The 22,720-nt window shown below is 52.6% G+C and overlaps 1 protein-coding gene across 2 annotated transcripts in view; it reads left to right on the top strand.

Moving 5' to 3' along the window:
• MYO18A (myosin XVIIIA) overlaps nucleotides 1–22,720 on the top strand; it is a 171,847-nt gene that overhangs the window by 100,774 nt on the left and 48,353 nt on the right. For both annotated transcript variants that reach the window (XM_056865417.1, XM_056865416.1), the window contains 6 exons: nucleotides 7,853–7,996; nucleotides 8,825–8,914; nucleotides 15,987–16,106; nucleotides 17,128–17,239; nucleotides 18,784–18,911; nucleotides 20,480–20,634. In XM_056865417.1, coding sequence (XP_056721395.1) covers nucleotides 7,853–7,996; nucleotides 8,825–8,914; nucleotides 15,987–16,106; nucleotides 17,128–17,239; nucleotides 18,784–18,911; nucleotides 20,480–20,634 — 749 coding nt within the window. The remainder of the gene's footprint in view (nucleotides 1–7,852; nucleotides 7,997–8,824; nucleotides 8,915–15,986; nucleotides 16,107–17,127; nucleotides 17,240–18,783; nucleotides 18,912–20,479; nucleotides 20,635–22,720) is intronic.

Genomic DNA, 22,720 nt, shown 5'->3' with positions numbered 1-22,720 from the left:
TACTGCGAACCCTGGACGAGTTCATGGTAGCACTCCGAAACCGTTTTGAGGACCCGACTCTGGGTGAGCGGGCTAAAGCCTCCCTGATGCAACTGCGCCAAGGGACTAAGTCGGTGGCGCAGTATGCAAGTGAGTTCCAGTCACTGGCTAGCCGAATTCTGGACTGGAGTGAAGCTACCTTGGTACAATGTTTCAGGGAGGGTCTCAACCCAGACCTCCAACATTGGGCCTTCATGCAAGGGAACCCCCCGGATGTGGAAGGTTGGGTTCGCCATGCTGCTGACATCGAGAATCGCAAGCAACTTCTGAACTTGTCCAAGCAACGGCTTGGGCGAGACCCCAGGCCCCGAGGTGACCGTGGCCGGGAACTCCGGCAAGGGGGTGGCGGGGGTCTCTCGGCCGCGGAACGCCGCAAGCGGTTCGAGGCCGGCGTCTGCCTGGTCTGCGGGGGAAAGGGTCACTTTGCATCGCAATGCCCCTCTCGCTCAGGCCGTCCGACCCCCCCCCGTCAAACCCAGGCCGAGCCGACGAAACCGGCCGCCGACAGCCAGCCTCGCCGTAGAAGTGGACCACTGAGCCGGCGCTCCGGCGCACCCTCCGCTCTCCACGCGCGCCCCCAGGATGGGGCATCCGACTCTACGGTCCCATCGGGGTCCCGGATTACAAATACCGTCTTTGATTCGGACGGCTCCCCGGAGGCCACCACCCCGTCCCCCTCTTCCAGCGAGGAGGAAGAGTGGGAACAGCCGGCAAAAAACGCCGTCGGTCTGCTGTAGAGGGGGCTCCGCAGCAGACCGTCCCTATCGTTGTGCAAGGAGCTCCACCGATGGTAAGCGCCCAAGAGGACAATGTATTTGTGCGTGTTCATCTGTCCCTACCCAAAGGGGGTCCCCCGTTAGAGGTCCCCGCGTTGGTCGACTCGGGGTGTGCCCGCACCATGATAAATGAGGAAACTGCCAAGAAGTTGGGGGTCCGGCGCAAGCGGCTTCCGGGACCCCTCCGTTTTTCCCAAATGGACGGGAGTGACTTTAAACGGGGCCCTGTGACCCACAGAACTGCAGCCGTGATTATGTCCGTGGGGGAACATTGGGAACGGTTGTATTTCACCATCGCCCCTATTGTAACCCCTGTGGTGTTGGGGATGAACTGGTTAAGGGGACACAATCCCTCCATTGATTGGGTTAAACGGGTGCTTTCTTTCCCCGAAAACCCCTGTGGGTTGCATGACAAGGAACGGGTACTCAGAACTCCAGCCGCCGCACTGGTAGGGTCCCCCGCCCCAGTCTCTCCACAGTTACCCTCTGAGTACTCGCAGTTTACTGATGTTTTCGATGTTAGAGAGTGCGACGAACTGCCTCCCCACAGAGAAACGGACTGTGCCATCGAGATCGTAGGGGAAGGCAAACTGTCTAAGGGAAAGGTTTACCCCATGAGCCCCAGTGAAAAGACTGTATTGCGGGACTATCTGGATGTCAATCTGGCGAGGGGTTTCATACGCCCCTCCAAGGCTCCTTATTCAGCCCCAGCTTTCTTTGTAAAGAAAAAGACGGGAGATTTAAGACTGTGTATTGACTTTCGCAGACTGAACGCAGTCACCCAGTCTAATGCTTACCCCCTCCCTCTTATTCCTGACCTTCTAGCACAATTAAAGGAGGGCCGAATCTTCACCAAACTGGACTTGGTAGAAGCCTACCACCGCATTCGCATCAAAGAAGGAGACGAACCCAAAACGGCCTTTTCCAGTTGTTTTGGGATGTTTGAGTACCTGGTCATGCCGTTCGGACTTTCGGGGGCTCCGAGTGTCTTTATGCAATTAATTAATGAAGTTTTGCATGATTTACTGTTTCGGGGGGTGGTGGTATTTCTCGATGACATTCTTATTTACTCTGAGACCATGGAAGAACATGTGCGCCTAGTGCGAGAAGTGCTCCAGCGGCTGCGGGAGCACAAACTGTATGCTAAGGTGTCCAAGTGTGAATTCCACCAACCTTCTATTACATTTTTGGGGTATGTGATTTCCCACCAAGGGTTGGAAATGGACCCCGCCAAGGTCCAGGCGGTGCGGGACTGGGAAACCCCCACTACCCGCCGCCAACTTCAACAGTTTTTGGGGTTTGCCAACTTTTACCGGAATTTCATTCCCAACTTTGCCCAAGTTGCGCTTCCCCTCACTGCCCTGCTGCGTACCAAGGACAGGGGGGCTAGCGCCGCACTCCCCTCAGCCCGTCTGCAATGGTCTCCCCAGTGCCAGCAAGCTTTTGAACGTTTAAAGCTACTTTTTTCATCCGAACCCGTTTTGGCTCACCCGGATTGCACCAAGCCCTTCGTGGTGCAGGTGGATGCCTCGGATGTAGCAATGGGCGGGGCCCTATTGCAGAGGGATGAGGGGGGACGGTTAAGGCCGTGCGCCTACTTCTCCAAGAAGTTTTCCCAGTCCGAAATCAACTGGGCCATTTGGGAGAAGGAGGCAGCAGCGGTCAAACATGCCCTTACCATATGGAGACACTTCTTGGAGGGGGCCGAACTGCCGTTCGAAGTGTGCACAGATCACAAGAATCTTGAGGCTCTCAAGGGAGCTAGAAAACTCAATGCCAAACAAATTCGGTGGGCCCAATTTTTTGCAAAATTCCGGTTCACCCTCAAACATGTCCCTGGCAAAGAAAATGCCCTAGCTGATGCTTTGTCACGACTTCCCCAGTATCGCAACGATTTCGATCGCCCCGTCGACTCCCTGTTCACTCCCGAACAGCGAGGGGAAGTCCCTGGCTTAGCCGTCACCACCCGATCCCAAGCCCGCCAACCGGAGACCCCCCCTACGCTCAAAGGTATCCCGGAAGTGTTCCAACAGCGACTCCGGGACGCCTCCTTGCAGGAGGAGGAGCACAATCTCCTCCCTCCTGGCTTGGAACGAACCAACACTTGGTGGGTGCAGGGGGGGAAACTATATGTCCCATCTTCCCTTCGCAAAGAAGTATTGGGACTTGTACATGGGGCCAGGCTGGCAGGTCATTTTGGTTTCGTAAAAACGCTTCACCTGGTTCGAAGGCAGTTTTGGTGGCCCGGTATGAGATCTGATGTGGAGTTGTATGTGCGCAGCTGCCCCACCTGCGCCACAGCCAAGAAACGGATGGGAAAACCCCCGGGGCTTCTCAAACCGCTTGAGAACCCCTCCCGTCCCTGGGAAGTCATCGCCATGGATTTTATCACCGACCTACCTCCAAGTCGGGGGAAAACGGTTCTCTGGGTTATCACAGACCTCTTTTCCAAACAGGTTCATTTCGTTCCATGTGCAGGTCTTCCTTCAGCCCAGGGCTTAGCTAAACTGTTCATCACGCACGTCCTCAGGCTACACTCGATCCCGAGGAAGGTCCTCTCCGACCGGGGGGTCCAGTTTGTTGCCAAATTCTGGCGGGCTTTCCTAAAGTTAATGGGAGTGGAGGAACAGGGCCTTTCTTCCGCCTATCACCCCCAAACGGATGGTCAAACAGAACGAGTAAATGCGGTAGTAGAATGTTATTTGCGCTGCTATGTAAATTTCCACCAGGATGACTGGGTTGACCTGCTGCCATTTGCCGAATATGCGTACAACAATGCGCCTCATTCCTCTACCGGCTTTAGTCCCTTCCAAGTTATATACGGGACGGATTTTGGCCCTTTCGGTTCTGCCCCCGTCTCGCCAGAGCTCCAGTCTACCCCTGATCTTCAGGAGTGGATTCAGGTGGTTAAATCCACCTGGCCATGGTTGCTCAAAAATCTGGAAAGGGCAAAAAGCAAGTACAAGGAACAAGCGGACAAACACCGGTCTCCGGGATGGGAACTCAAGGTGGGGGAGCAAGTTTATCTGTCCACCAAAAACCTCCGCTCTCTTCGCCCCTGCAAAAAACTGAGCGACCGTTATGTAGGACCTTTCCCCATTACCAGAGTAATCAACGAGGTTACCGTGGAACTGAGTCTCCCTAAGACACTCAAGGGGGTTCATCCAGTCTTCCATATAAGCCTCCTCAAACCTTATGTAGCAGCTCCCCAGTTCCACCCCCCTCCCGCTCATGAGATTCCTACCGTAGTAGGAGGGGACACCCATTTGGAAATATCCAAGGTTTTAGATTCCAAATGGAAGAAAGGGAAACTGTTTTACTTTGTTCGCTGGAAAAACCTTGGCTCCGCTCATGACGAATGGGTGGCCGCACCCCACATGGCAGCTCCTCGCTTGGTCCGAGAATTCCACCTTGCTTATCCCGATAAGCCTCATCCTCCCGGAGGGGGGCCTTAAGGGGGGCAGAATGTGAGGGTCTCTGTCTTTGTGTCTCCGCTTTCCATCACCTGCGGTATTATCAGTGAACTCGTAAAAGCAGTTCACACCTTCTGGTCTCAGGCGCCAGGCCTGATGGCCCATGTATCTTCCCCCCCGCTGTTTTCCTGCCAGTACTCCCTCAGGCCGGTGCGGCCTTGGAAGTGTGATAGCCGCACCAGACTTCCTGGGATCCGTCTGATGTTTTGTATTATGCCAAGCTTGTAACTTCCCATAACAATAAGTGTGAACCCCAGTGCCCCAGTGCCCTGGAGTCAATATATTCTGTAAACCCGTATAGCCCCTCACTTGCAACTTTCTACCTGTGCCTGTCTCATCTCCTGAAGGCTTCAATAAATCTATTGTTTCTGTATCAACGTCTGAGCAACTGATTTGGAGAAGCAAACTCAGAGAGGGGGATCTCTCACACGGGGTCTCCATCCCCCTTCCCCCGAGGAAGCCCCGTCAAGCTTGTGGAAGCAAGATATGGTGGAATTGTGTTACTATGGGGAGGTGGGTTTGTTTTGTAGGGCCCTGATGCAGCGTGAGAGCTTTTTTTCATTTTCAACTGTGTGGCTGGGTAGGGAGGGCATAGCTTTCTAGGAACTTCTTCATTTGGAGGGAGGTTCTTTTGGGGTTGGGGTGATTTGAAGCACAAGGCACTCTTTGGTTGTGGTTTCCGACTCCGTTTTTTTGATCTCCCAACACTACCTTTCACTGCCCCCCCACTTTCCTTCTCCCCCTTTTTCCTAGTCTTCAGCATCCCTCTGAGTAGCCCTTCCGCAGTTGACTCTCCTTCTCAGTAGCCAGCTTCTTTCAGAGGGGGGTTGCTTTTATATGCTGCCTCTGTGCATCAATAGTCAGGCTGGTACCATGAGACAGACGTGATGGCAGGCCTTTCCTCTGGGTAGCGGGATGGGGAAGCTCTTGTCCTTCCAGGGCAGGATCAGGAAGTACCTGGGGAAAGGCAGGTTCCATTCCCCACTGGGAATAGCCAGTGTGGTGTAGTGGTTAAGAGTGGTGTAGAAGTGGACTCTGATTTGGAGAACTGTGTTCGATTCCCCACTCCTCCACATGAGCGGTGGAGGCTAATCTGGTGAACTGGATTTGTTTCCCCACTCCTACACATGAAGCCAGCTGGGTGATCTTGGGCTAGTCACAGCTCTTTCAGCCCCACCGACTTCACAGGGTGTCTGTTGTAGGGAGGGGAATAGAAGGTGATTGTAAACCAGTTTGAGTCTTCCTTAAGTGGGAGAGAAAGTCTGCATATAAAAACAAACTCTCCTCCTCCTCCTCCAGTCCAGGGGTGTCAAACATCCATCCTGCGGCCTAGATCCAGCCCCTTGAGAGCTCTTATCTGACCCACGAGCCAGCCGAGGCAGACACACACACCCACTCCTGATCTGGGCTGGCAAGCTTGCTGCAGGCTCGCCAGCCGAGGCCAACCACCCCTCCAGTCCTGAGCTGTCAATGACAAAAGTCTGTAAAACAAAAGAAAATACTGTAAGAGTGTTATTGTCTTAAGCATGTTTGTATTTTAAGTAAAACACAAAGTAAAAAATAATATAATTAATTGGCTTTTTCTTTTATAAAGTTTGTATCTCCGGTACCTGGCATTAAATTTTACGGTACATACGGACCGGCCCGACCAAGTGACATTTATGTCATATCCGGCCCGCGTAACAGATGAGTTTGACACCCTTGCTCTAGCCTTTCTGGGGGGAGCCAGTCAGAGATGCCTCTCCACCCTCGTTGGCTGCTTTGACCTGGATCTTTGGCTCCCGCTTGGCATTCAGACTGGAGTGGGTTTCTTTGTGCAGTTCCCACGACATAATCCCCTAATTTTCCACTTCCCGGTTTGATAACCGGGTTTTTGGAACGATGACAGTCAGAGTTCCATTCGTTGCCATGTGGGCAGGAAGGGGTGCATTTTTGAAGGTCTCCCACGTACACGGGCTCCGTTTTCCTTGCCTCTGCCCTGGCAGCCGCCATTCTCTCCTCCCTCCCTACATGCCATGGGGAGGGGGCTCTTTGAGAGCGTTGTTTCTTTTTGGTACTTCCTCGATTGCTACAGGGCAACAAAACTGCAGCGATCTGTTGCCACAGTCGGCTAGTCCCTCTGAATTCCTATCTCTTACTTTAAATTAGCCCTTTCCTTCGCGGAGCAGCAACGAAAGAGACTTTTTAATGAAAGCCGGGGAATTCAGAGGAACTAGTAGATTGCAGCAATAGATCATTATGATGTTACTGCGCTGTAGCAATCTAGCAATTACTGATTTTCAAAAAGCCCTTTGGTGGGATGAGGAGAAAAGTGGGGGTGAGGGCAGAGGCAAGGAAAGTATGGGGGAAACTGCCCTACAGACACTTGGTTGTCTCCGGGAACGCCTCTGGATTTGTAGCAGCAATGAAGCTCCAAGGAGACCTGTCACTGTGTGGAAGCAGCTTTGCCACCTCGGGGCGAAAGCTCCTGCGGCATCTGCACTGATCAGAACAACACTTGAATGTTCTGGATTTTCTCACCCTTTTCTGCAAACTTGAGTGGCTCAGGTGTGACTCTTAGGACCAGGTCTGCAGGGAGCTTCAGATCAGCGCAGGACACCCCTGGGTTTGATTCCCCGCCATTCCTCCACGTGAGCAGCAGAGGCTAATCTGGTGAACTGGATTTGTTTCCCCACTCCTCCACACGAAGCCAGCTGGGTGACCTTGGGCCAGTCACACTCTCTCAGCCCCACCCACCTCACAGGGTGTCTGTTGTGGGGAGGGGAAGGAAAGATGACTGTAAGCCAGTTCTTCTTCATCTTCTTCCTCTTCTTCCTCCACTGCCGCTCTGGGGCTCGAGGGTGGAGAGCTCTGTGCCACAGGGCAGCCAAGGACCTTGGCTGCTCTGTTTATTATTGAGCGCAGACTTGCAAGTGGGTCGTGTGTTTTTGGCGAGACCAGGCTTGATGGTTGGATTAGGGAGAAGGCTAGCAGCAAGCAGTAAAAATGGGAACAGATAGGACAGGGTGAGGGAGAGAATATGGGCTGCCTGCGCACACACCTACGCCTTGAATGCAGGCTTTCTGCTGCCCCGCCTGAGCCCCTGTGAACTGCAGTAGCAGAACTTTAGGCCTTGAGAGGCCGTAAAGCCTGAAAAGCAGACTTGGGGTTTGGCTGCTGCTTTCTTGAGAAGGCCAGGAGGGTTCTGTTGACTGGATGCTCAGTCCCCACCCCCACTTCCCACCTCTCCAGCGTGGCGTAGTGGTTAAGAGCGGCGGACTCTTATCTGGAGAACCGGGTTTGATTCCCCACTCCTCCACATGAAGCCTGCTGGGTGACCTTGGGCTAGTCACCTGGTTGGCCACTGTATGAACAGACTGCTGGACTTGATGGACCTGGGTCTGATCCAGCATGGCCATTCTTATGTTCTTAGTCACAGTTCTCTCTGAACTCTCTCAGCCCCACCTACCTCACAAGGTGTATGTTGTGGGGAGAGGAAGGGAAAGTGATTGTAAGCTGCTTTGAGACTCGTTAAAAGTAGAGAAAAGCAGGGTATAAAAACCAACTCTTCTTCTTCCAATCCAGATCCAAGACCTGGCGATCCGCTGCGTTCAGAAGAACATCAAGAAGAACAAAGGAGTGAAAGATTGGCCTTGGTGGAAACTTTTCACCACCGTCCGGCCTCTCATTGAAGTTCAGCTCACTGAGGACCAGATCCGGGGCAAAGATGTGCGTAGGAGCCCTGTGCGAAAGGGGAAGGGGAGTTGCTGCTCCGGAGCGTTGTGTGCTCCAAGGGACCTGAATCCGCCTGCTGCCTGGCTAGACCCACGACCTGTATTGCCCAACTTGGACTACTACCTGGCTTGGCTGGGCTTGTCACATTCTCGTTCAGTTGGCAGAGCCAGACCGGCTTGGTTTCAGCAGTGGAACTGCAAAGTAATCAGCTCAGGAAGCCCCTGCTGGGTGCATGATGCTTCAGCAAGGCCCCCTCGCCTCACGATGATTTTACGTGAGAACGAGCCGTATAACAGGTGCCGTTATTCGTAAACATCAAGTAAAGAAGGCAGGTAACTAGCTTGCTGGGGAGGCCGAATCCCACTGGCCTTACGATGATCTGTGAGAACAAGCCATATAACGGGTGCCGTTATTCATAAACATCAAGTAAAGAAGGCGGGTAACTGGCTTTCTAGGGAGGCCAAATCCCACTTTTTCATAACTTGTTGATCATTGTGTCTTCTGTGGAGGCAGACATGGGAACTGGGCCTGTGCAGGCCGGCCTGCGCATGCTCAGTTCCTACGTGTGCCTGCACAGAACGACACTCAACGAACTACAGTTACAGATAAGAGCTATCGTGTTTTCCAAGTCTGCTTTAGGTAAGAGCTCCACTTCGTCTCACAAGTGAGCGGAGAGCCTTTTCCCTAAAGTCCCAGCCGTATCCAAGAAGGGCAGGGAGCAGCTCTTGTATAAGAAGTTTCAGTTCCCAATCTCGAGACCGAGCAATGTGAAGCTCCTCAGTTCTTCTCGGACACTTGACCCTTGCCCTTTGTCTGCAACAGGAGGAGATCCAGCAGCTGAAAAACCGGCTGGAGAAGGTGGAGAAGGAGCGCAACGAACTGCGGCTGACCGGCGACCGCTTGGAGAGCAAGGTACGGTCTTGGAATCTTCCAGGGCCCTCACGGGAGCGTTTGTTGCTTCCAGATGTGTGCTAGGAGTGGCACGGTGCTTGAATGCAATGCAACGACCCCAGATTTCTAGGGGGCTTCTTGGTCGCAGATGGAGCCAGGATTGTCAGAAGGGATGGGACGAGAGCATGCAGGTGACAACAGAGGTGCAGCAGCTAGGGTGAAACTTTACTGAGGGTTTGAAAGGAGGGAAGCAGTCTAGCCAAAACTGTGCTGGGTAGGGGAAGGGTAGAGCCAGATTCGAGTCCAGTAGCACCTAGAAGACCAACGTGATTTCCAGTTGAAAAGTTATTCGAGAGTAAAAGCTCCCTTTGTGTTCAGGGGTAGGGGTTGGTGAGGCCAAGAGGTCAGGATGTGAGCATATCTGGAGCAGCAAGGGAGAAAGATATGTAAGGAGAGATAGTCAGAAGCTGAGAACCAGCGTGGTGTAGTGGTTAACAGTGGTGGACTCTAATCTGGAGACCCAGGTTTGTTTCCCCACTGCTCCACATGAAGCCTGCTGGGTGACCTTGGGCCAGTAACAGTTCTCTCCAAACTCTCTCAGTCCTCCCTACCTCACAAGGTGCCTGTTGTGGGGAGAGGAAGGTGATTGTGAGGTTCTCCAGCCAACCTCGGCAATCCCAAAAAGTCACTCGCTGAGACAGGCCGGTCTCAAGCAGGTAAACGTTTATTCAGGAGCCGCAGGTACAGCATAAGCAATCCACAAGTTCAAAGCTGCTAGTGACAATCCAAACTACAAAGCATAACTTTAAGCACAAAGCACTCCCAGGTGCAAAACCAAGCAGGCCTGGGAATTAGGAGATAACGGTGCATGGTAGGAAGTAGGGAGTGAGCAAGCCATAATACTGAAGTTGCCTGCTTGAGGCTCAAGGTCACAGCAGGGGGGAGGAAAGGAGCGGGGGCAGCTTGAACAGCTCAGAGAAACAAAATCAAAAGATGCACTTGAACAGAAATGGGCCTAACTCATGTCCTGAGCCTGCCTGGACACCATGACTCCTGACATTCTGCCCCCCTTAAGACACCCCTCCCAGGTCCGAGATAGGCTGAGGCTTTTTGGGGTAGGCGTCATGAAATTGTTGTACCAGACGGGGCGCTGCTACATGCGGGGCTGCCACCCATTCGTCATGTGCAGGTCCCAGATGTTTCCAACATACCAAATAAAACAACTTCCCTTTTTAAAGTTTGGAATCAAGGATTTTAGAGACTTCCAGATGTACCTCCCCTCCCACCACAGTTGGTATCTTGGGCTTAGGTTCTGGGTGGAATTGGGGAGCCGCTACATAGGGCTTGAGAAGACTGATATGAAACACCGGGTGGATTCCCCTGAGGGCTTTGGGAAGCGCTAGCTCTACAGCCACTTCGTTGATCACCCTCGTGATGGGATAGGGACCCACATACTTGTCACTGAGCTTTCTACATGGTCGTAGGGTCCGAAGGTTCTTGGTGGACAAGTAGACTTGATCCTCCACCTTAAAGTCCCACCCTGGGGAACGATGTTTGTCTGCATGCTCTTTGTATTTGCGTTTAGCTCGCTCCATATTGTTCTGAAGCCAAGGCCATGTGTTCTGAATCACCTGCACCCAATCTCCCACTTCACCTTTTATCCCCTCCTCCTGGAGTAGTTCTACGTTCCCAAAGGGTCCAAAACCTTTGCCGTACACCACCCGGAAGGGACTGTACCCCGTAGACGAATGAGGAGCATTATTATAAGCATATTCAGCAAAAGGCAGTAAATCCACCCAATCATCCTGGTGATAGTTCACATAACAGCGCAAATAGCACTCCAACACAGAATTAACTCGTTCCGTCTTTCCATCCGTCTGAGGATGGTGTGCCGAAGACAAACCTTGTTCCACCCCCATTAGTTTTAAAAAGGCTTTCCAGAACTTAGCCACGAGTTGAGCCCCCCTGTCGAAGATTATCTTGCGTGGAAACGAGTGGTGTTTCATCACGTGTGTAATGAACGTACGTGCCAGCTTCTGGGCTGCCGGTAAACCCGTACAAGGAACAAAATCCACTTGTTTGGAAAATAAATCCGTCACCACCCACAACACCGTCTTCCCTTGGCTGGGGGGAAGATCCGTAATAAAGTCCATGGTCATGATCTCCCAGGGAATGGACGGGACTTCCAAGGGTTTGAGGAGTCCCGGGGGTTCCCCATAAGTCTTTTAGAGGTTGCGCAGGTGGGGCAACTGCGCACGAAAAGATCCACATCAGCTCTCATGCCCTGCCAGCAAAATTGACGCCACAATAAATGCAAATACTTGACAAACCCGAAATGTCCTGCGTTTTTTGCTCACCCCATGAAACCACAACTCCCCCCGGCGAGTGAGTGCTTGAGGGAGCATTTGGCCCCCCTCTTCCTGGCGCGCGGCTTCGGCCACCCTCACGCAGAAGGCTTCCGGGAGTCTGCTTGCCGGGTCAGAATCCACCGCTCGACTCTGAGCATGAGTGACTACGGCCAACCCTGGCACCTCCCCCCATTGTTCCGGGGTGAACAAGGAATCCACTGGGCAGTCGATTTGACTGCGGTACTGGGGAAGTCGGGATAACGCATCAGCCAGACAATTTTCTTTCCCTGGAACATGTTTCAGCACGAATCGGAACTTGGCAAAGAACTCTGCCCAGCGAATCTGTTTGGCTGACAATTTTCTAGACCCTTTTAGCGCCTCCAAATTTTTGTGATAGGTCCAAACCTCAAAAGGAACGTCAACCCCTTCCAAAAAATGTCTCCAGACCGTGAGGGCATGTTTCACGGCTGCGGCCTCCTTTTCCCAAATGGCCCAATTTAGTTCAGCTTGAGAGAATTTATTAGAGAAGTACGCACATGGTTGCAACTGTCCACCCTCTCCCATTTGCAAAAGGGCCCCTCCCATGGCTACATCTGAAGCGTCCACCTGCACAGCAAAAGGTTTTTCACAATCAGGGTGTTTCAACACTGGTTCGGATGCGAACAACTGTTTTAATGTGTCAAACGCCTGTTGACACTCAGGAGTCCAAAGTAACCTGGCGGATGGCAACGTGGCTGCAGACCCCTTCCTTTTTGTTCGCAGGAGAGAGGTGAGAGGCAAGGCTACTTGCGCAAAGTCATTAATAAAATTGCAGTAGAAATTAGCGAAACCGAGAAATTGCTGTAGTTGCTTGCGAGTAGTGGGGACTTCCCACTCCACAACTGCTCAAACCTTTTCTGGGTCCATAGCGAGTTCCTGCTGTGACACTATATATCCCAGAAACGTTATTGAGGACTGGTGAAAGTCGTACTTGGAAACCTTGGCGTACAACCTGTGGGCACATAGTCGACTTAACACCTCCTTCACCAGAGCCACATGCTCGTCCAGGGTTTGGGTGTATATTAAAACGTCGTCCAAATAAACAATCACTCCTTTAAATAACAAATCATGCAACACCTCATTAATCATTTGCATGAAGACACTCGGAGCCCCGTCAATCCAAACGGCATTACTAAATATTCAAACATTCCAAAGCAACTAGAGAAGGCAGTCTTGTGTTCATCTCCTTCCCTGATCTTAATGCGGTACGCTTCCACTAAATCAAGTTTAGTAAAAATCCGACCTTCCTTCAACTGAGCGAGCAGATCTGGAATGAGAGGAAGGGGGTAGGCATTAGTTTGTGTGACCGCATTGAGTCTGCGGAAATCTACGCAGAGTCACAAATCACCAGTCTTTTTCTTCACAAAGAACGCCGGTGCCGAAAACGGCACCGAGGACGGCCGTATGAAACCCCTTGCCAAGTTCGTGTCCAGGTTGTCTCTTAACACAGCCTTTTCTTTGGGACTCATGAGATAGATCTTCCCTTTCGAGAGTTTGCCATCCCCCACCACTTCAATTGCACAGTCAGTTACTCGGTGGGGGGGTAATTCATCACATTTGCGCACATCAAACACGTCTGCAAACTGCATATTCCTCGGGGAGGCGAGGTGGTGAAGCCTCCCCCGGTGGAAGCTCCTGTAACGCGGCTGCTTGTTCTTTGAACGCCACCTCCCTCCTGTGCCGGTCACACTGGGCCTGCGAGAATGTAATAGTCCGTTCCTTCCAGTCTATGGTTGGACTATGGCCACGTAACCAATTCATCCCCAACACTATGGAGTATTTAATAGTGGGGGCAATGGTAAAATGGAGCTGTTCCCAATGCTCTGCAACTCCCAAAGCGACCCGGGCTGTTCTATGCGTGACCGCCCCCCCCCTAAAGTCACTACCGTCCATCTGAGCAAACTGGATGGGTTCGGGCAACTCCACCCTCTTCACCCGTAATTCACGTGCAGTCTCTTCATTTATCAAAGTCCGAGCACAGCCTGAATCAACTACCGCTGACACTTGTAACACGGGTCCCCCCCGGGTAACGCAGGAACACATTGTCTTCATGATCGCTTACCATCACCGGAGCTCCCTGCTCAAGGTCCGGGGCGGCCTGCTGTGGAGCTCCCTTTACAGCAGACCGGCGGCGTTTTTTGCCGGCGGGCTCCACTCATCCCCCTCACTGGAGGAAGAGGAGTCTTGGTTTGTAATCCGCGGCTCCGATGTGCCGGTAGCTTTCGGCGGTTCTTTGGTGGGTTGAAGCTGAAGAACCGTGGGCATCCCCCGTCGTCCTGGCGGGGCGCTTCTGTGGTGCCTGTCCCTCGGTGTGCGCCTTCTCTGATTCCACAGCTGCTGGCTGGACTGGGGCCATTTTTTCTGACCGGGATGGGCAACGAGCGGCAAAATGTCCCAAGCCTCCGCAAATGAGACAGGCACCACTCTGGAAACGTTTAGTCAATTCCGCCGCTGACAGACCCCCTCCTTGCAAGGACCGAAAGTCTTTAGGGGCGCCTGGCCTGTCTCCACGGGGCTTGGCCTCCCGTGTGGTACGCTGCTTCGAGAGTTGCAAAAGTTGCCTACGGTTTTTGATGTCGGCTGCATGCCGCACCCATCCCTCCATTCCGGAGGATTCCCTTGCATGAAAGCCCAGTGCTGCAATTCAGGATTGAGCCCCTCCCGAAAGTACTGTACCTGGGTGGCCTCGCTCCAGTCCAGGATTTTACTCCAGAGCAACTGGACCACTGACTTAGTCCCTTGACACAGCTGCAAAATAGCCATCTTGGCCCGTTCCCCCCGGTGCGGGTCTTCAAACCGGTTACGAAGGGCTATCATGAAGTCATCCAAACTTCTAAAAACTCGGGAGCGCAGTTCGTACTGTTGCACCATCCATGCTGCCGCTTCCCCCTGAAGCAGCGATGCAACGTATTGAACCCGGCTTTCGTCCGAAGTGAAGGTTGCACCCTGCTCACGCATGAATACATCCACTTGGATCAGGAAATAAGACAAAAGGTCGCTTGACCCGTCAAACGTCACCTTCAAATCACGTCGGGTCGGAGGCTCTGGGCCCAGCTGCCCCGGAGGCGGCGGCGGTGGTAGGACCGGTTGGTTACCAGGAGCCGCCGGTTGGTTGCCGGGAGGCTGCTGAGGCTGCTGTTGCCGCCAGTCGTTCAACTCGTGCCACATTTCCTGCTTCAAGGTTTGCATGGCATCCATCCTTTCCGCCATCTCCTGCTTCTCGAAGCGGAGTTGCTGGCATTCCTCCTCCCACTCGTGCCGCCAGACCGATTCCATACGGGTCGGGTCTTCCTCAAACCCCTCAGGCATCCCAGAAATCGCTGGCCTCCGGCGCCTACTTTCCGCCCCCGACCCCATCCAAGGTCGGGGGAGAATCCAGCCAGGACCGAATACGAGAAATCTTTGGTACCGCACCCTCCCCGGTGCCACTTGGTTTCTCGTCCACTGGCTTGTCCCCCTTCGAGCCAAGATCGGGCTCGGCCGGAGGCACCGTTTTGTCCTCCTCCTTCTTGTTGTCTCCATTCCCCACCATAACCACCCTCGAGTTGGGTTGGGAGCAGATAACGGAGCAAAGAAGATTAGCACCTTAATGTGAGGTTCTCCAGCCAACCTCGGCAATCCCAAAAAGTCACTCGCTCAGACAGGCAGGTCTAAAGCAGGTAAACATTTATTCAGGAGCCGCAGGTACAGCATAAGCAATCCACAAGTTCAAAGCTGCTAGTGACAATCCAAACTACAAAGCATAACTTTAAGCACAAAGCACTCCCAGGTGCAAAACCAAGCAGGCCTGGGAATTAGAAGATAACGGTGCATGGTAGGAAGTAGGGAGTGAGCAAGCCATAATGCTGAAGTTGCCTGCTTGAGACTCAAGGTCACAGCAGGGGGGAGGAAAGGAGCGGGGGCAGCTTGAACAGCTCAGAGAAACAAAATCAAAAGATGCACTTGAACAGAAATGGGCCTAACTCATGTCCTGAGCCTGCCTGGACACCATGACTCCTGACAATTGTGTCCCTTTGGTAGAGAGAAACAGGGTATAAAAACCAACTCTTCTTCAGTCCGCGGATCTGGTCTGCATGTTTTCCCTCTTTTTCTTCAAAAAAAGAACAGAAAAAAAACACAAAGAAAAAAAACTTAGGAAGAATATACAAAAGGCAAAAATATAATAACAGGGGTAGCTGATATAGACATACATTTCTATAAATGGTTTTCAAATATCTAAACACAAGTCCATGCGCAATTGCCCCCTCTATGACCTTAGGTAGATCATGAGAGGGAGGGCAGGAAGGTTTGCATCAGTGTTCGACTCTCGTGGTCCTTTCTTGCATACCCAGGATAGTGCTGATTGCCGCTTTGGGGTCAGGAAGTAATTTTTCCTCCAGGGCAGATTGGCCAGGGATCCCGGAGGGTTTCCCCCCTCCCCCTTTTTTGCCATCTTCTGGGCTTGGAGTAGGGATCACTGGTGTGTGTGTGTGTGGGGAGGTAGGTGTGAATTTTCTGCATTGCGCAGGGGGTTGGTCTAGATGACCCTGGAGGACCCAGCTCTATGATTCTTTTAGCTGTAATAAGGGCACAGAGGGTCCATTTTCATTGACCATCAGTTAGCCTCCAAGAGAGAGGCAAATAGTTTAGAAGTAGTCAAAAGTCTATTCTGGGCGCTGGTATCCCTGTCCCTTTCCTGTCTCACTCCGCTGTTTGGCCTCTCCCAGATCACAGAGCTGACCTCGGAGCTGACTGATGAGAGGAACACGGGAGAGTCCGCCTCCCAGCTCCTGGATGCCGAGACTGCGGAGCGGCTGCGAGCGGAAAAAGATATGAAGGAGCTACAGGTGAGCCAGGCGGGCCAGAAGTGGCGATGCTTTGGGCTGGGAAGCATCACCTGTGGCAACGGTAGAATGGTCTCCAAGTGGCCAAGCAGGAAAACTTTTTTTTTAAAAAAAAATCCTACAGTGATAGCATTGAGATGTAACTGTGGGCAGGCTAGCGTGTTTTGTGACTTTCCGTGCATTCCTAAGGAGAGTTACACCAGTCTAAGCCTATGGAAATGAATGGGTGTAGACTGGAGTAACCCTTCTTAGGAATGCACTGTCAACATGCTGTGTGCACATTTCCTTTCAAAGAATGGCAGGGTGGCGGTGAAGCTGGTTACATGCAAACATACATGCCACATGTTACACTGTATACATAGTGGAAATACACACTGGGAGTGCAAGGGAGAGCTTTGGACAAATGTCAATGGTGCCAGTCTGTCCCCACCGTTCTCATGGCACCCTTTGGTCCCTGCGTCGCAGCTCCGGTCTTCCCCATGCATTGTTGACTGAACCACAGTCAGTTGAGTTGATTAAGGACACTGGAGTACCAGCTGGTCTCTCTCCCTCTTTGTGAATGTTTTTTTTTCCAGTAAACGTTCTGTAAGCAGTATCCTGTAAGCATTTTTACAAACGCAGACGATTGGTTGTCAGTTGGCTTCTTTTGCCAGCAAGCTTGAGAGCCGGCGTGGCATAGTGGTTAAAGTGTCAGGCTAGGATCCAGGAGGCCCAGGTTTGAATCCCCTCTCTGCCGTGGAAGCTCACTGGGCGACCTTGGGCCAGTTACGCACGCTTAGCCTAACTTTCCTCACAGGGTTGTTGTGAGGCTAAAACGGAGGAGAGGAGAATGATGTAAGTCGCTTTGGGTCCCCATTGGGGAGAAAGGTGGGGTATAAACAAAGTTCTGGCACTGCCCATGTTCCTTGTGCCATATTCAGCCAGGGCCTCCCTCTTGGGCTGGGGTGTGTGTGTGCAGAGGGGGAGGCAGCTCTCCCGCCAGCTCCCCCTCCTGCGTGTTGAAGCGGCACGTGTCTCCCTTCAGGCCAAGTATGACGCCCTCAAAAAGCAGATGGACTCCATGGAGATGGAAGTGATGGAGGCCCGCCTCATCCGCGCCGCGGAGCTCAACGGGGAGATGGACGACGACGACTCCAGTGAGTCTCTTTCCGGACTCAGGGTGCCCGGCCTGTGCCCGTCGAGAGGCCTGCTCCAGCACCCAAAATCTGTTCCTCTGGGGGAGGTCTGGACACCGCACCCCTGCTGAGAGGACAGCGGAGAGGCATGTCGTTCTGAAGCCCACCTGCTGGGGAAGCTGTGCGGCATCCCATAGCAGGAGTTGAAAAGGGTTTGGACATCAGAACAGCAGAGAGAGGGGCAGCATTCTTATCCCACCCCCCCACCCCCCGCCCTGGAAATTTCTCCATTGCTGTGGCTCAGTGGTAGAGCCTCTGCTTGGCATGCAGAAGGTCCCAGGTTCAATCCCCGGCATCTCCAGTTAAAGGGACTAGGCAGGTAGGTGATGTGAGAGACCCCTGCCTGAGACCCTGAAGAGCCGCTGCCGGTCTGAGTAGACAGTACTGACTTTGATGGACCAAGGGGCTGATTCGGTAGAAGGCAGCTTCATGTGTTCATGTGTTCAGACCTCCTGTGATGTCACAGATGAAATTTCCTGTGTGACCGATGTCAGAACACCTCCTCCAGGCAGAAAGTAGCTGAGGACCGTGTTCCCTCTTCCCCAGAAACAGTTCCATAGGTCTGAAGGGGGCCGGGTGATGCTCCAGGCAAGATTCCTCATAAAATCGTAGAGTTGGAAGGGACCACCAGGGTCATTTAGTCAAATCCCCTGTACAATGCAGGAAATTCACAACTACCTCCCCCTCCATGCCCCCAGTGACCCCTACTTCCATGCCCAGAAGATGGCCCACCTAAAGGTTTACGTAATCTGGAGAACCGGGTTCGATTCCCCACTCCTCCACATGAAGCCTGCTGGGTGACGCATGTGCCTTGTATGCAGATGCTGTGGAAAAAAGGGACAGGGAGTGGCGAGGAGTGGAGTGGGGGGCAAGTTGGAGCCCTCTGGCTTTTGGGGTGATCCACAGCTACTCCGAGCATTATTTAAGCTCTCCCTTCTTCAAAGACAGTTGAGTTTCTGGGTCTCATGGCTCCCAGAGACAACCTTGGGTTTTTGCATCTCGATGAAGCCGCCGCCCCATAAGAACATAAGAAAGGCCCTGCTGGATCAGACCAAGGCCCATCAGTCCAGCAGTCTGTTCACACAGTGGCCAACCAGATGTCTCTAGGAAGCCCACAAACAAGACGACTGCAGCAGCACCATCCTGCCTGTGTTCCACAGCACCTAATATAATAGGCATGCTCCTCTGATACTAGAGAGAATAGGTGTGCAGCATGAATAGTATCCATTCTAACTAATAGCCATGAATACCCCTTTCCTCCATGAATATGTCCATCCCCCTCTTAAAGCCCTCCAAGCTGGCAGCCATCACCACATCCTGGGGCAGGGAGTTCCACAATTTAACTATGCGTTGTGTGAAAAAATACTTCCTTTTATCAGTTTTGAATCTGTCAGTTGCATGGCCTTTGTCTTTGGCTCGGGGCAAGGGTTAGGTCTCGCTGGGATTGTCCTCAGTGGTACAGGCTCTCTGCTACCACCCCCTGTGTCTCTGCTCCCCCCTTACAGGTGGCGAGTGGCGCCTGAAATACGAGCGCGCCATCCGGGAGATCGATTTCACCAAGAAGCGCTTGCAGCAGGAGCTGGAGGACAAGCTGGAGGTGGAGCAGCAGGGCAAGAGGCAGCTGGAGAGACGGGTGAGTGTCTACTCTTGCCCGCCCACGTGGGCATTCCCAGGCCACACTCCGGAGCAACAAGCAGCCGGTCGCCACTTTCCAGGTGGCGCTCTGCCCTTCCAGCGTTCTGTTGCCAAAGCATGTCCTGCTGGGCCTCTCGACATCCCAGCATGCTTTCCTTCTCCACAATGGCATGCCAGCCTGCCCCGGACCAGTGCCCGTTCCTTGAAGCAGAACATCTGCTTTTATTGCCTGGGATTGCAGGCCCTGGCCTCATCCTGGAGGGTTGCAAACACTGATAGTTTTTTTTTTGGCTGCCTGTAAAGCTAGGAGCTCCATGGCGCAGAGTGGTAAGCTGCAGTACTGCAGTCAAAAGCTCTCCTCACGACCTGAGTTCGATCCTGACGGAAGTCGGTTTCAGGTAGCCGGCTCAAGGTTGAATCAGCCTTCCGACCTTCTGAGGTCGGTAAAATGAGTACCCAGCTTGCTGGGGATAAAGCGTAGATGACTGGGGAAGGCACTGGCAAACCACCCTGTAAACAAAGTCTGCCTAGTAAACATTGGGATGTGGCGTCACCCCATGGGTCAGTAATGACCCTGTGCTTGCACAGGGGACTACTTTTACCTTTTAAAGCTCCTGTTTATCACACGCATGCACACACATAAATAGATATTTCAATTTCTACTCTGTTTAACTGCTTATTGGGTTTGTTTGTTGCCGTTTTGCATAGGTTTCTGGCACAGTGTAGGCAAAATGCCACTTCTGTGAAATCGTGGCTCCTCCGTGCACCCCTGCCTTATTGGTTGGTTGGTTGGTTTATTCAGAGCGTTTCTGTGCCGCCTCTTTCGTAGTCCTGCTCGAGGCGGCTGACGCTTAAAAACCACAGTATTAAAACACCGGCCATTAAAGCACATTAAAACCCAGCACTTGGGGCGCTTTCACACAGACTGAATGATGCACTTTCAGTCCATTTTCAGGGTACTTCAGGGATGGTTTGCAGGCGGATCTTGCTGTTCCACCCAGTAAAATCCAGCTGCAAGGTTTGATTGAAAGTGGATAGAAACTGCACTGTTCGACATGTGTGAAAGCGCCTTTGGTGTCTGGCTGGACAAACTGGATGCTGCGTGGGTGGCCCTGTGCTGGGGAAGGAATGTCCCACACTGACCATCGGGCACCTAGCCTTGCTGTGCCAGCCATCAGTGGCACGCATTCATCTCAACAGAGAGGGCCTGGAGTGGAGGGAAGGGGCATGGGCTGAGCTTTGGGGAGGGTCCAGCAGTGCCTTCCCTTCCGGCTCTGAGGTCCCACAGTCCCCTCCCTCTGAGCCAGCGTGGTGTAGTGGTTAAGAGTGGTGGTTTGGAGCGGCGGACTCTGGAGAACCGGGTTTGGTTCCCCCACTCCTCCACATGAAGCCAGCTGGGTGACCTTGGGCTAGTCGCAGCTCTCTTAGAGCTCTCTCAGCCCCGCCTGCCTCACAGGGTGTCTGTTGCGGGGGGGGGAAGGGAAGGTGATTGTAAGCCGGTTTGAATCTCCCTTAAGCGGTCGAGAAAGTCAGCATATAAACACCAACTCTTCTTCTTTTCTGCAGGTGGCTGATCTGCAGGCCGACAGTGAGGAGAGCCAGCGCGCCCTGCAGACACTGAAGAAGAAGTGCCAGCGTCTAACATCAGAGCTGCAGGACACCAAGCTGCACCTGGAAGGCCAGCAGGGCCGGAATCACGAGCTGGAGAAGAAGCAGCGCAGGTGCGTGGGCGTGGAGGGAGCGGGGTTCCCCTGGGACTTGACCACCTCTGTGAGGGTTTCTGTGGCATCCGAAGCTCATCATTGCATCCCATGAAATCTGGGTTCAGTCATCAATTTTGAAGACCAGGGCTGTAGCAGGGTTTGAGATCCTGGAGAGCTTTTGCTAGTCAGAGGCAGCAGTGGTGGACTCTAACTGGACAAGCGGGTTCGATTCCCTGCTCCTCCGCATGCAGCCTGCTGGGTGACCTTGGGCTAGTTACACGGTTTTCTCCTTGGGCTGGTCACAGCTCTCTTAGAGCTCTCTCAGCCCCACCTGCCTCACAAGGTGTCTGTTGTGGTGAGGGGAAGGGAAGGTGACTGTAAGCCGCTTTGAGACTCCTTAAAGGTGGAGAAAAGTGGGGTTTAAAAACCAAGTCTCCTTCTCTTCTTCCTGGTTTCCGATGCGTGTAAGAAAAGGACATCACAGCTGGTACACTGGACCAGTTCCCCTGTCCTTCCCCACTGGGGTGTGGCAGAGAGAAATGCAAGAGACCCCTCTGATGGAGTCTGATCTGGAGAACCGGGTTTGATTCCCCACTCCCCCACACGGGCGGTGGAAGCTAATCTGGTGAACTGGATTTGTTTCCCCGCTCCTCCACATGAAGCCAGCTGGGTGACCTTGGGCTAGTCACAGCTCTTAGAGCTCTCTCAGCCCCACCTACCTCATAGGGTGTCTGTTGTGGGGAGGGGAAGGGAAGGTGACTGTAAGCCGGTTTGAGTCTCCCTTAAATGGTAGAGAAAGTCGGCATGTAAAAACCAACTCTTCTTCTCCTTCTCCTCTGTCCTGCTCCTTCCGAGCAAGCATTTCTCTCTCTTTCCCGTGGTAGTGTGGGAAAGTGCTGTCAATTCGCCGCCAACTTACGGCCACACCTGGTAGGGTTTTTAAGGCAAGAGGTGAACAGAGGTGGTTTGCCCTTGCCTGCCTCTGTGTCGCAACCCTGGACTTCCCTGGTGGTCTGCCATCTAAGTACTATCCAGGCCCTGCTTAGCTTCCGAGATCTGAAGAGATTGGGCTAGCCTAGGCAATCTGGGTCAAAGCCTCTTTCTCATAGCAAATTTTATTTTATTAGGAGATTTTTACCTCAACATAAACATATCAAAAGATTAATACAAAAGCCCCCCAAAGACCAAAAATGGCCCTGGAACATCTGTAAGATGGGTACTCAAGGTTGGGTGGAGAAGATAAAATTATATAACAGAAAAATATTTTTATTTTAAGGCGCTTATATCAGGTTAAAAACATTCAAAATGATAAAACAAGGCACATTGGCAACTCATAAGGATTCAAAACGCATATGGTCTATGTGGTTTAAGTCTTATGATAGACTTAAACCACACAGACCATACGTGTTTCGAAACCTTATTTATTAACGTTTTTAAGTTGATATAAGCTCCTTAAAATAAAAATATTTTTCTATTATATAATTTTACCTTCTCCGCCCAACCTTGGGCACCCAGCTGTCGTTTTTTTAAGGTTGGGTTTCTTCCCCTTTTTTTTTTGTTCCGTGCCTGAAACATCTCTGCCACACATGCTCAGTTGCCCTGACTTTGTTAGGCTTTGCAGTGCCTTGGAGGTTGGACTCCAGTGGGCAATGGCCCCGCCACTCCTGGCTTCCACCCAAGTCCTGCCCGTTGGCGAGAGTCGCTTTTGCCTAATCTCTTCCTCCCCTGCCTCCTAGGGCCAATCTGGCCACTGGTCTTTATCCACACACCAACACCGCGAAGTGGGCTCGGGCTGAGATGCAGGGACGTACTCTGCTCCAGCCCGCCTCTTGGCAGCTGAGGGGGATGTGAACCACCTCCAATCCCAGCACGCTCTTCACCGAGCCAGGATGCTGCCTTCTGTCATGCATAAAAATGCCCTCCTCTTTTCTACTAGAGGACCCTTCGGCCTCCACCATGCGCCCTGCTGTCTCTTCCAGCGTTGCACAGCGGCAGATGCTGTAGGAGCATGCCCTCCCACAGCACCAAGAGTGCCCAGTCCCTGCTGGAAAGGGGCACTCCCCAGCCTCCGTTGCCCATTTTGTGCCTCCCTTCATCCTCCTGA

The sequence above is a fragment of the Euleptes europaea genome, chromosome 19, assembly GCF_029931775.1.
Source record: "Euleptes europaea isolate rEulEur1 chromosome 19, rEulEur1.hap1, whole genome shotgun sequence".
NCBI classification, from domain to species: Eukaryota; Metazoa; Chordata; class Lepidosauria; order Squamata; family Sphaerodactylidae; genus Euleptes; species Euleptes europaea.
Note: the sequence above shows the minus strand (reverse complement) of the source record. Positions and strands in the feature narration are given on the sequence as shown.